Source organism: Mesoplodon bidens, assembly GCF_964165515.1.
Source record: "Mesoplodon bidens genome assembly, chromosome: 16".
Lineage (NCBI taxonomy): Eukaryota > Metazoa > Chordata > Mammalia > Artiodactyla > Ziphiidae > Mesoplodon > Mesoplodon bidens.
This window is the reverse complement of record NC_138173.1, coordinates 18222160-18236119: the sequence shown is the minus strand read 5'-3', so window position 1 is coordinate 18236119 and position 13960 is coordinate 18222160. Positions and strand designations below refer to the sequence as shown.

At 38.4% G+C, this 13960-nt stretch overlaps 1 protein-coding gene across 8 annotated transcripts in view; it reads left to right on the top strand.

The window, feature by feature from the left end:
- STAU2 (staufen double-stranded RNA binding protein 2) overlaps positions 1-13960 on the top strand; it is a 301650-nt gene that overhangs the window by 181317 nt on the left and 106373 nt on the right. For 6 of the 8 annotated variants that reach the window (XM_081258158.1, XM_081258157.1, XM_081258155.1 and 3 more), the window contains one exon: positions 13668-13781. The exons of the other annotated variants lie outside the window; for them this stretch is intronic. In XM_081258158.1, coding sequence (XP_081114284.1) covers positions 13668-13781 — 114 coding nt within the window. The remainder of the gene's footprint in view (positions 1-13667; positions 13782-13960) is intronic. 8 annotated transcript variants of the gene reach the window in all.

Below are 13960 nucleotides of genomic sequence, written 5' to 3'. Positions count from 1 at the left end.
GTAATTTTGTTTGAAAAATGGACATTGTGGACATATTATCATATGTCATAGCAACTCTGGATCGTCTTTTCTTTTGTAGATTATTGTTTTTCTTTTTGTTTTTGGTCTAGTACTCAGTTAAGTTGCCTGGACTAAAACTTGAAGCTTTGAACTCCACCGTGGTGATATCCCTCAGCTGATATTTCCACTTAGTTTCTTCAGTTTCCAGCTGCAGCCTTTCCTCTTGCAGTCTTTCTGTGCCTACCTAATTATTTGGGCACATTTTGCTCCAGCTCACCCTTTGCATTTCCTAGCTTCTAGCATCCCCGCCACAACCCCCAATTTTCAGCTGATCTGCCAGCCCATCTCCTCTGATACTTCAGGCCAGTAAAGCTTTAGCTTTCTGTCATTTGAGCTGTGTGCACGTGAGGGACTACACTCAATCAAAACAGTGTCAGACTTTTAGACCTTAACGGACTTCGCGCTGGTTTCTGCCTGTTTCTACGCCAGGTCTTCTAGTGTCTTTCCTGTCCGTGTAGAGCTTTGCAGTCAGCAGGGCTTTGGGTGGAGTTTATATTCAGATTTCGTGTTTCACCACGTCTACTGCTACCTCATGTCTAGAATCTCTTCCCTCAATGACCAGCTCATCCGCCACCCCTAAGCTATTTCCACTGCTATCTCCAGCTGGTAAGACTGCAGTGTTCTACCAGTAGAACCACAGGAAACGAGGAATGCCCTCCGGCAAGAAAAAGCCATAAACTCACAATTCTTACTCCATATAGTTTTGGTCTTTTAAGGGAAAATTCTGCCCTGATGTCTTCCTACTTTTGATCACATTCCACTGTCTTCAAATATTTTATTTTGTCGACATCGTGTATTGTTATCTGCAAGAGGCTTTGTCTCGTGAATTTATACTTCCATTACCAGAAACTGGAACACAACCAGTTGTTCTTAAATACCACTGAATATACCCATTAATTACTTAATCACTTAATTACTAACTGGCCATCTTGACATTATTTGTCCTAAGCAAATAATTCAAAATGTGGGAAAGCTACAAGGATACTTGTCATTGGATTCAAGGCCCACTCTAAATCCAGGATGATCTCAACTTAATTATATCTGCAAATATCCTATTTCAAATAAGGTCACATTTAAAGGTACTAGAAATTAGGACTTGAACATATCTTTTGGGGGCTACTATTGAACTCACTGCATATTTATTGCTTTCTTAAATTGGTATATTTATTGATTTCAGCAAATTGGGGAAATTTTTGGCCATATTTTCTTCAAATAAATTTTTTGCTACCTTTTCTCTCTCCCTCCCTCCATTTACATGCATTTTTTATACTGTCCCAGAGAATCCTGAGGCTTTATTCATTAAAATTTTTTCTGAACTTCAGATTGTATTATTTCTGTGTATCTATAAGTTCTATATCTCTTTCATCCAGTGATTTTTTTTTCTTACTTTGGGTATTGTATTTTCATTTCTAGACTTTCCATATGGTTCTTTTTAGTTTCTGTTTCTCTGCTGATATTACCTATTCATTCATTTACTTTAGACATATTTTCCTTTACATCCTTGAAAATAGTTATAATAGGTTCTTTAAACACCTTTTATGTTCATTTCAACATCAGATATATTGGATTCAGTCTTAATTGTCTTTTCACTTGATTGTGTGTCAGGTTTTCCTATTTATTCTAGATCAAGTAATTTTGGATTGCATCTTGACTGTTGTTAATGGTACATTACAGAGACTGGGTTCTGTTACATTCCTCTGCATACTTTGAATTTTGTTTTCTGAGGTCCTTAACCTTGATGGACTCAGACTCCAAACTTTGTCTCATACTGAACTTTCTCTTCTTTTGGCTTCTAGGATAGTAGCATCTCTTGGTTTTCCATAACTTCTCTGTCAAAGAAGAACCTAACAGAATTGGCTTTTAGGTGGTTACTGCTCCCTGTTAGAAGAGTTTCAGTGGAAACTTTCTATAATAAAGTGAATATGGGGTGTGGGGGGCATTGAGTTGGTAATAGCAGTACTTTCCTAGAGTTAAAATAGAAATAGCTAAAAAATAATCTGTCATAGGTGGTGTTTGCTACCAATTTGGATTTGCAGTTTAAGCAGCAACTTATTTCCTCTTACCTTTTGCACATCAGTAGCATTTACTGATATTTCTCGGTTCAAGTTTCTTGGTCCCCATTGGTAGGCTTCCCAGGCATAGGCCTATATTACACATTTTTTCTCCTTAAAACTCTAACTTAAACAGGAACCTTTAACTTCTCTTTTTCATGATGCTTTGGATATTATAATTTTCTAGGCTTTTATGCTTGGGAAAATTTTTTCTGCAACCTTTTTACTTCCCGTGTCAGAGATAGAAAGTACCACATTGCTCAGTGACTTAATTTTTCTAATTAAGAGATAATTTAGTCTCCACTGATTCCCTTCTCTTGTGTTTGAAGATTCTTTTAGTATAAAATTCTGATAGGCGTAGAAAAATTTGTTTATTATCTCCTCTAATAGCCTCTTCGCTTCTTTCAAGTCTCCTTTATTCTGAAGCACTAAAGGTTTTCTCTCCTACTATAAATGGCCTCTAAAAAATAATTTTAGACTTAGAGAAAAGCAGAAAAATACTACAGAGTTTGATGTTAACAATTATATAGCCATAACATAAATTTGTCAGTACTAGGGAATTAATGATGACATAATACTATTAACTAATCTATAGCTCTTATTCAGATTTTGTCAGTTTTCCTACTAATGCCATTTTTCTGGTCCAGGACCCAGTCTAGGATCCCACACTGCATTTAGTTGTGATGCTTCTTAAGTCTCTTCCAATCAATAACAGTTGTTTAGTCTTTCATGATTTTGACAATTTTTAATAATATTGGTTGCTTATTTTATAGACTGTTCTTGAATTTGGGTTTTCTGATATTTTCTCATTATTTGATTGAGGTCATGCATTTTGGTAAGAATATCACAGAAGTGATGTGCCCTTCTCAGTGCCTTATATGCTCAGTTTATAATTGTCTTAAATATTTCCTCTACATATATAAGAACCACATCAGACAGTGTTATAATTTTAGCTTCAAATATCAAACATAACCTAGAAAATTCAAGAAAAGAAAGTCTATTGTGTTTACCAACATTTTTACCCCTTTCTGTGTTCTTTCTTTCTTCCCAATGGAGTTCCAAGATTCCTGCTTTTATCATTTCCCTTCTGTTTCAAAACTTACTTCAGCCATTCTTTTAGGGTAGGTATGCTGGTAACATACTCTCAGTTTCCATTCATTTGAAAATGTTTTAGATTCCCTTTCATTGTTTAAGGATATATTTGCTGGATGTAAAATGATGGGTTGACAGTTTTTTAGTGCTTAAAAAATGTTGTTCCAATTCCTCTGGCCTCCATGGTTTCTGTTGAGAAACTACTGTCAAATTGTTTTACCTCTATAGGTCACTGCTTCCAGAATAACAGTTTAACTTTTAAAAGTTTGATTAAGATGTGTCTTGGCATGGGTTTCTCTGTGTTTATCACATTTGGAGTTTGTTCAGCTGCTTGAAGCTGTAGGTGTATTATATCTTTTTACCCAAATTCGGTAAATTTTCAGCCATTATTTCTTCAAATTCTTTTTTAGCTGCAATCACTATCTCTTCTCCTTCTGGGACTCTGATGACACAAATATTAGATCTTTTGCTGTGGTCCCACATGGTTTTGAGGCTCTGTTCATTTTTCCTGAGTCTGTTTTCTCTGTTGTCCAGATTGGGGAGTTTCTATTTTTCTATCTTCAAGTTCACTGATTCTTTCCTCTGTTCTCTCCATTCTGTTGTTAAACCCATCCATTGAGTTAATTTTGGTTTTTAGGTTCTAAAACTTCTATTTTGTTCTTCTTATATCTCCATTTCTTTGGTGAGATTATACATTTTTTTCATTTGTTTCAGGTATGTGTGTCATTGCTTTTTGAAGCATTTTTATGATAGCTGCTTTAAAACATTTGTCAGATAAGTTTAACAAGTATGCTGTCTTGGTGTTGGCATCTCATGATTGTCTTTTCTTATTCAAGTTGAGGTTATTCTGGTTCTTGATGTAATGAATGACTTTCTGTTGAATCCTGGACATTATGGGTATAATAAGTCTCTGTATCTTATTTAAGTCTTCTGTTTCAGTAAGCCTCCTCTGGCAGTATGCCAAGTTGGGTATTGGAGTGCTGTCTTTGTGCTACCAGGTATGGGTAGAAGTTCATTTTCCCCACTTAGTCTCTGTTGACAACCTGGTGGGAGGAAGGAGACTTGTTACAGATGGATGGTGCGGAAGTCCTGACCCTCCACCATGCCCCCCTGATACCACTCCAGTGAGAAGGGGTAGGGTGCCCAACATCACCAGATAAAGTTGAAAAGCCTGGGAATCCAGCAGGCATGAAAGTCTTGACTCCTCATTCAGCCTTCTGTGTCATGTCATCACCTTAGTAGGGGAATTGGGTTACCTCATGCCAGTCTGGCAAGAGTGGAAGTCTAGGCTCCCCAGTAGACGTTTGCTGATGGGGGTGAGGATTTGGGGGTGTGCCACTTTTTAATGGTGTTTGACTGGAGGAGGGCAGTTATTGTCTAAACATTTTCTCTCTTGCTTACGTTATTCCTTTTCTGGCCCTTTGGTTAGAGAGAGCAGGCTTTCTTGCGGCTTCTTTTCCTATACCCACTGACATTTCCAGGGTGCTAACTATTCTAGCACCCAGTCCAGGATAAATAAGACAAAAAGAAAAACCAGGAATTCACCACTGTGTTGTTCCTTGGGTCATGAAACCCCTACCTGGTCTTCCTCTTTCTCTGTACCTTTCTGAGTCCTCTTATGTTTGTTTTATGTATATATCAAGGGATTTTACTTATGCTTAGCAGAAAGAATAGGGAAAAGTACATCTATTCCATCTTGTTTGGAAACAGAAGTCATAAATGGGCTTTTCATCATGAATTTCATTATATTTTAAATACAAATATAGTATGTTTCTAAAATCTATAATTCCTGAGTAGGAAGAAAATATTCCAATATTTTTGTAAAAAAAAAATTAAATGCCATTATGAATTAAACCAGTATGTAATGAAAAGATTTGTAAGGTCTTTGATACCCACTTTTGGAAGTGATAGTAAATACAGCAGAATTTTAATACATGAAAAGTAGTAGAATTGTTTGGCCGTCTTGGGAGAAGATTTTTCATGTTTGACTTTGGTGGTATACCGAGTGCCTGTATAACTGTAATTTTCCTTTGACCTTGGAAAAAGTTTTCCTTGTTAAAAAGTTATTTCTCTTAAAAGCTTTTGCACAGCAAAGGAAAATATAAACAAGATGAAAAGGTAACCCTCAGAATGGGAGAAAATATTTGCAAATGAAGCAACTGCAAAGGATTAATCTCCAAAATTTACCAGCAGCTCATGCAGCTCAATATCAAAAAAACAACCCAATCCAAAAATGGGCAGAAGACCTAAATAGACATTTCTCCAAAGAAGATATACAGATTGCCAACAAACACATGAAAAAATGCTGAACATCACTAACCGTTAGAGAAATGCAAATCAAAACTACAATCACGTATCACCTCACACCGGTCAGAATGGCCATCATCAAAAAATCTACAAAAAATAAATGCTGGAGAGGGTGTGGAGAAAAGGGAACCCTCCTGCACTGTTGGTGGGAATGTAAGTTGATACAGCCACTATGGAGAACAGTATGGAGGTTCCTTAAAAAACTACAAATAGAACTACCATACGACCCAGCAATCCCACTACTGGGCATATACCCTGAGAAAACCATAATTCAAAAAAAGTCATGTACCACAGTGTTCACTGTAGCTCTATTTACAATAGCCAGGACATGGAAGCAACCCAAGTGTCCATCAACAGATGAATAGATAAAGAAGATGTGGCACATATATACAATGGAGTATTACTCAGCCATAAAAAGAAACGAAATTGAGTTACTTGTAGCGAGGTGGATGGACCTAAAGACTGTCATACAGAGTGAAGTAAGTCAGAAAGAGAAAAACAAATACAGTATGCTAACACATGTATATGGAATCTAAAAAAAAAAAAAAGTTCTGAAAAACCTAGGGGCAGGACCGGAATAAAGACGCAGACCTACTGGAGAATGGACTTGAGGACACGGGGTGGGGGAAGGATAAACTGGGATGAAGTGAGAGAGTGGCATGGACATGTATACACTACCAAATATAAAATAGATAGCTAGTGGGAAGCAGCTGCGTAGCACAGAGAGATCAGCTCAGTGCTTTGTGACCACCTAGAGGGGTGGGTAGGGAGGTTGGGAGGGAGACACAAGAAGGAGGAGATATGGGGATATATGTATATGTATAACTGATTCACTTTGTTATAAAGCAGAAACACACCATTGTAAAGCAATTATACTCCAATAAAGATGTTAAAAAAACACATTCCAACAGGAAAAAAAAAGGTTATTTATTTGCAAAGCCTGTAGATTTTAATGATTTTTTAAAATTTTTATTTATTTATTTTAGTTTTGGGTGTGTCGGGTCTTAGTTGTGGCACGTGGGATATTCAGTGCGGCGTGAGGGATCTTTCGTTGCAGTGCACAGGCTTCTCTCTAGTTGTGGCGTGCCGACTCCAGAGCGCATGGACTCTGTAGTTGTGACTCGCTTGTGTGCTCAGTAGTTGCAGGGCGTTGGCTTAGTTGCCCCGTGGCATGTAGGATCTTAGTTCCCCAATCAGGGATCGAACCCATGTCCCCTGCATTAGAAGGTGGATTCTTAACCACTGGACCACCAAGGAAGTCCCAAGCCTGTAGATTTTAATGCAGCTTGTAAGTAGATGTGTGTGAGTATATCAAAGCATGAGTACATACTATATAAAAGAGGGAGGGCTTCCCTGGTGGCACAGTGGTTGAGAGTCCGCCTGCCGATGCAGGGGACACGGGTTCGTGCCCCGGTCCGGGAGGATCCCACATGCCGCGGAGCGGCTGGGCCCGTGGGCCATGGCCGCTGAGCCTGCGCGTCCGGAGCCTGTGCTCCGCAATGGGAGAGGCCAGAACAGTGAGAGGCCCACATACCGCAAAAAAAAAAAAAAGAGGGAGGCTCTTTTTCTGGTAGATGTGTAATCGACTTAAAAATCACCTAGTGTTTTCTTTTGGTGGAAGTGTAAAACTAAAATAACTATATTTGTGTGTGTGTGTATATATATAATTTACATCTTAATTAGCTGCCTCATTAGACCTTCACTGGCATAGTCAATGGAAACAGAAAAGCAGTGAACAAAAATTTAGGATCTGTGTGATGTACAAACTCATCACTTGAAGTAAGAATGCAGGGGCTTCCCTGGTGACGCAGTGGTTGGGAGTCTGCCTGCCGATGCAGGGGACACGGGTTCGTGCCCCGGTCCGGGAGGATCCCACATGCCGCGGAGTGGCTGGGCCCGTGAGCCATGGCCGCTGAGCCTGTGTGTCCAGAGCCTGTGCTCCGCAACAGGAGAGGCCACAGCAGTGAGAGGCCCGCGTACCAAAAAAAAAAAAGAATGTTATCTTCTTTAACAATTATCTTCCTTATCAATCCTGACAGCACATCTGTTGTTGCATTTGTTAGACAGTTTTTATCTGTGACTTATACTAGAAATAAATCAGTACATCGCTGGTAGATTTTGTACACCAAATATAGGCATGTAATTTTCAAAGCTTTTCCTGAGCATAGAATTTCCAAAAGAGAGAAAAGATAATTACAAGTTGAGTCTCAGTCTGTATAATGTGATTTCATTCATTCACTTGTCCCTTTCGAGGCATTAATGTGACAAGCATATTGCATGCAGAGTAAAACAGATTACTCATACAGTTAAAACACTCAGTACATGACTGAGCATGTTAAATATATGTTTACATTTTAGTTACAAAGGACTTGCCTTTAGTGATGAAAAGAATTGGGGAAAGAAGCTTTAGGGAAAGTCAGTGACAGACATTATCCTAATGTAATATTATTCTTCATAATTATACATCATGTCATATCTTTTATTGTATTATGGGATGTGTTATTCTAATAATAAGACTAATATTTATTTTAATGCTAACCATAAGCCAGGCATTGTTCTAAGTGCTTTTCATGGAGAAACTCCTTTTATTTTTTATTTATTTATTTTTATTTATTACTTAAAAATGAATTCGATAATTATAAATAGATAATAACATAGATTTGTACTGTTGCCCGTAGTTAACCCAAATAAGTAAGATGGTTTACATGTTCTCAAGTCATCCAAAAAAGTAGTTAAGAAATGTTTAATACCAGTTTACCCTATTTAACTAGTGTAATATTTGTCAAGCAGTATTGTTTTGTGCTTTGCCAAAAATATGCTGATTTTTATGTTAATAAAGATTTAGGTCTTTTGTGTAGCTACTGTGCAGGCTCTGCAAGAATCAAGCACGTTTTGAGTATCGTAAGATCTAGTACTGAACTGTTGCCCGTTAGCTCCTTGCTGTCTTTACCCCTCCTTGCAGGGCTTCTATGCAGTAGCTACATTGTGATCCCTGCCTGCTGCTGTGGAGTAAACCCATGAACCTGAGGTGTACTAATCAAGCATGTTTTCTTTCTGCTGTGGCCTCTCCAGTTGCGGAGCACAGGCTCCGGACGCGCAGGCTCAGCAGCCGTGGCTCACGGGCCCAGCCGCCCCGCGGCATGTGGGATCCTCCCGGACCGGGGCACGAACCCCTGTCCCCTGCATCGGCAGGCAGACTCTCAACCACTGCACCACCAGGGAAGCCCAAGCATGTTTTCTTGATATAGTGATTGTGTTCTCACATGTGAATGTACAGGCCTTTATCTTTCCTTAATGATCTAATGAGCAGCTTTCTTTGCACATGGATCTTTTTCATACCCTCTTCATTTTTGTCCCACAGTGGGTGACCATTAAAAACATCTAACAGACAAGCAGTTAACCGGTTCCCTGATGAGATTAGTAAAATATTTTGTAGTCCTACAGCATCAGGGAATTTCTCAGCCCTGCAGGAAACAATTTGACTCAACTTTTTTTGGAGGTAGGGGGAAGGAAATTTAAATTTTCATTTGAATGGCTCCCTCATGTTTTCAGCTGGGCATGAAAAACATTCACATACGTAGCTTTTCATGTAAATTATTTTAAAGCTTATAGCATTTTTCTTTATTTCTTTTTTTTTAAGGAATGGGATTATTCAAATCAAGTCAAGATTTGCCATTTAAACAAAACATCACAAATTGAGTGAACTTTGAATTCTTTAGTTTGTAAGTTATCTGAATAGTTGAAGTGATTTGTATCTCTCCCTTCAAGAAGAAGAAATCTCTAGACAGGCAAAATCATTATCAGAATGCGCAATTATAGCATCTCATCTGGGTTTATATGATTACAAATCAAGCTAGGGAACTTATTTTAAAATAAAAATTATTATAGATTTGCAAATTTCAAAGGAAGCCACATTAAATTAACATATATTGAAATTTCTGACCCATCTTTCAGTGGAATAATTTTTGTAAGTCCATGAGAAAGAAACAAAATGTCAGTTTGCTGTGGTTGATGGTGTTTTAAATCCAGAGCAAGTGCTGCAACAGTATAAAAAATCAAGATTAGTTGCTTACATTTTAGAGTATGAAAGATAGCAAAATGATATGATTCATAAACAATAAATCTTAAAATCAACATAGGAGATGACTTTTGTAATCTTCTAAAATTATCTTTATTCATTTTTCTTTCATCAAAATCAAGGCCCATGACATTGCATATTGGAAATTTTAGAGCCATATTTGTAGAAACACTGCTTTGTTGTAGCAGAATTATTTCACCCATCAATCCTGAAGATTTGTGCTTTATAGAATGTAATGGAGTTTTATTACCCTAATTGTGTTATTCTAGAGTTCTAAGATTCCTGGCTTCTGCTGATGCTTTGAATCATAGGAAGCATTTTTCGATTTAGAAGGATGAATTTTAAAATGTCATTCACACATTTCTTTTTTTGAAATTCACAATTTTATGAACTCTAATGTTTTTATGTCCAAGAAGAAAATAAATAACTGAGGAGCCATATCAAACTTGTTTTTATGAGGGATTGATTGTGTAAAGTATGATTCTTTCTTAAGGCTTTTTACCTATATATTATTAATTTTTGTTTAATTTGAAACTGTGTCCTCAAACAGTAGTTTCCTATATTTTTTACATATTTTTATCTGTTTGGGGGGTACAGTCTCAGTGCAGTGGGGGGATAAACATGGAATGACTATTTCTCTAGTCACCACTTTCCCCCATGCTCTGTCAAATCTCCCATTCATGTTTCTTTATATCTTTGGCAAATCCCATAGTTTTCTAGTTACCTTTAGCTTTAAAAAATCTAGTCCAGTTCACCGTAAAACTCCAAGCTCATGTCCCCCCATTGCCAGCCAGTTGTTTTGGTTCAAGACACGTAGGGGAAGGAGGGTATACGGTGATTTCTTTTTGTTATCCTCTCACGCCAGCACCTTTGAATATTTGTGGTTAGTGGGGTAGGAGCTTGATCTGCTTCTGAGACAGCTTCCTCCATACTCTACCTCTGTTTCATGACCTAGTTACTCCTCTGATGTTGGAAGCCTGAGAGGGGGACTAGGGGAGGGGAGGGTGCCACCCTTAGCCTGGTTTCATCCATTGCTGGCTTCCACATAGATGATGTTCATCTTTTTTTTTCTTCTTTTTTCTTTATTGAAGTATAGTTGCTGTGCAATATTATGTAAGTTACAGGTGTACAGTGTAGTGATTCACAATTTCTAAAGTTTATACTCCATCTGTAGTTATTCATGATTTTCTTGAAGCAGTGTTTACTTTCTCCCCATTCCCTCTGTCCCTGAAGGGCAACCATGTTTCCTTCGGCTTTACCAGTGGTGCATGCCCCTGGCCCCGCTGTTGGTAGGTGTCACTTTGCTTGGCCTGAGTAGCCCCTTGGCTTCTGCTGAGACACTTTTTCGTTCCCTCCAAGGGCCGTGGGGATCCACGTGAGCATCTTCCTTCATCCTTTTTTTGTTTTCAGGGATACTATGTGCCTAGGGCTCCTTCAGCAAGCTCTCAGATATCTCCAAACTCAGTCTCTGTATTTTCATCTGCTTCCAAATGGCTAGGGACATACATCAGACTCAGTCAAGATTTCTTTTCAGTGGGGACCTGTAGGTTCAATTCTCAGCAAACCTACTGCCAGGGGACGAAATTTGTCTCCCATTCATATAGGTGCTCCTCATCTCTGTCAGCTCTTTTCTTAGAGCTGCCCCACTCACAGGAAATACTGTATTCCTCATAAGGCTGACAGCCAAATGATCCCCTCCCACTCACCTGCCTTTTCCTAGTGCCTCTTTGTATTCTTTATGGTTGGACCAGTTCTGCTGACTATTAACAAGCAGGTGGGAAGAGAGAATAAGACCTGGCCCTAAATGTCAGCAGCTCTCTAGAGCTCCTTTTGTTGTTGGCTTTGGGTCCTGGTGTCCGTTTTGGGGCAATAGGAAAAATCTCAGTGGGATCAGGTTCTTCTGTGAGTAAGAAAAAGCCCAGCGACTTAAACAAAATAGATGTATATTCTTCTCTCACATAAAGGTCCATAAGCTTGCAGTCTAGGGCCAGGGTCGTGGTTCTGTTCCATGAACTCTTCAGGGACCCACGTTCCCTCCAACTCACCACTCGACCATCTCTAAGTTTCGGCCCTTGTCCTCATGGTCAAAGATGGCCATGTCCACATTTCCAAGCAGCAAAACAGACGAAGAAGAGCCAAAGGCACACACCTGAAATCTCTTAAAAGTTTCCAGAAAACTACCGCAGCATTTTCATCTACATTCTGCTCAGTCATAGCTACTAATCATAGCTACAAGGGAGCCTGGGAAATATCTTTATCCTGTGCCCAGCTAATAATTACTGTGGAAAAATATTGGAGGACAGTTAGCAATCTCTGTCACATTTACTGGGTGCTGTGACATTTTCTTTGGAGCTGTGTGGAAACTTGCACCTTTGTATTTATCTTGTATGTATGAGTTCTACATGTTCACTAATATTTAATGCCTGCAGGATATATAATATTTTATAGGGTATTGCGGGCTCACAGTGCATTAGGAGAAAAGTCAACTCTTTCCGTCACAGTATCCAAGCCACTGATGGAAATGAAGTTTGAAATTTATTTTTTGACTGGGATTGTCTCGTGCTATTCTTGTCCTTCCTAGTTTTCATTTCTCTAGAAGAAAAAATAAAGCTACAGTAAGTCGGCTGATACATGAGTGTGTTCACTGTCAATTTGGATATTTAGGAGAGTGTCATGTCTTTCATATAGACTTTCAATTGATGTCAAAGGGTGATTATATTTTATTTTAAAAAGCATGTTTTATGATAGCACTATATCAGACATAATATTTTAACTGTACCGTAAATGGTTGTGAACTGTATCTATTATAGTGTCACCACTGATTGGCTTTTGCATAAACCTGTTACGTGTTAAGTTTCATTTTCCCCCATCATATTTCACTGCTGCATAGTGAACAACAGGTCCACATTCTTGAACTCAGGCACACTGTGACCTTTTCAGGAGGTACAGTGAATTCAAACTGTTGTCAAATCTTTTGCCCCAAAGTTGATTTGGAAAAAATATTTTTATAACAAAATCTTTAAAGTACTTTGGGAACAGAGCTTTGTATGTTGGCTTGATTTGACCTCTAAGCTACTTTTTATAGATGCCAGGAAGTTTCCCCACCTTCATGGACACCGATGGCCAATCTTAACAACCTTACTGGTCTCAAAATGTTGAATTATTAAACCATTAGACTAGGATTTATATCGTCGTTTTCTGTCAGATCCATATTGTATGTATATATGTACATCTACAGGCGTGTTTTTATTAATTTATTACAGAAGCAATGCTATTTTTACTTTATTCGCTTAGAATTAAACACTGGTTGAAAGAACTTTTTTGAAAGTAGATAAATGGAAGGATGGAAATTTTCCCAATGGGCAGATGGACTCACACTTCCCCCACCACCCGCCCCCCCCATACCCTACCTCTGATAGAGTGTCTTACACGTGGTTTTAATAATGGTTGGTTGTATGTAACTAAAAGAAAAATGATATTATAGTAACTTTATTTTGATCTGCACATTTCAAATCATTTCAGGTTTATTCAATTTGATTATACTGTCAAAATTTCAAGCAGAGCATGAGGTAGTGAGATGTGTGTGTGTGTGTGTGTGTGTGTGTATTCAACAGTGATTTTATAGGGATTATAGTGTAGAATAGAAAAATGTCACTACCAATCAGGTGGCAATCACACACACACAGAGTCAAAGATGAGGAAAATTCAGGTTGACAAAATTTCATTAGACTCAAATGAACTTGACTTATGCTTACCCTGGAGTCCTTTATACATTATGAAACGTTGGACAAAAAAGATGGGTGTAGCATTTAGTTGTGAGTTTCTCTACTGGCCATACTAATGTAGAACACCCCGCAAAGCATTTCCTAAACTCTCTTACAACTTCGCAAGTACTTAAAACGGAATTAATAGATTTTCCATAGATCTTCAAGTCCCAATAAGGTTTTAAATATTTGAATTGCGTTCTACATAAATTATTTGAATTTCTTCTTGAAAGCTAGAACCTTTGAAAAGGACCTGTTGCATCTGGCTCCCTCTTACAAGTGGTGTTCAGCAGATTTGCATGTGTTCTGTTATAGGTTCACTACTGTGATAGACAAAGTGGCAAAGAGTGTGTGACCTGTCTGACATTAGCCCCTGTGCAGATGACTTTCCATGCTATTGGAAGCTCCATTGAAGCCAGCCATGACCAGGTATAATATGCCACTGCCATTTTGCTGCACTATGGCCCAGCTAAGAAATCAGAGACCATCAGCTTCCAGAATGGAAGCTATGTGCACACATACAGCTTCGCTTTCCCTAATACGTGAGCCACTAGTGCCATTTGCTGGACTTTTGAGAAATCAAGATTTTGTGTGTGTGTGTTGGGAAA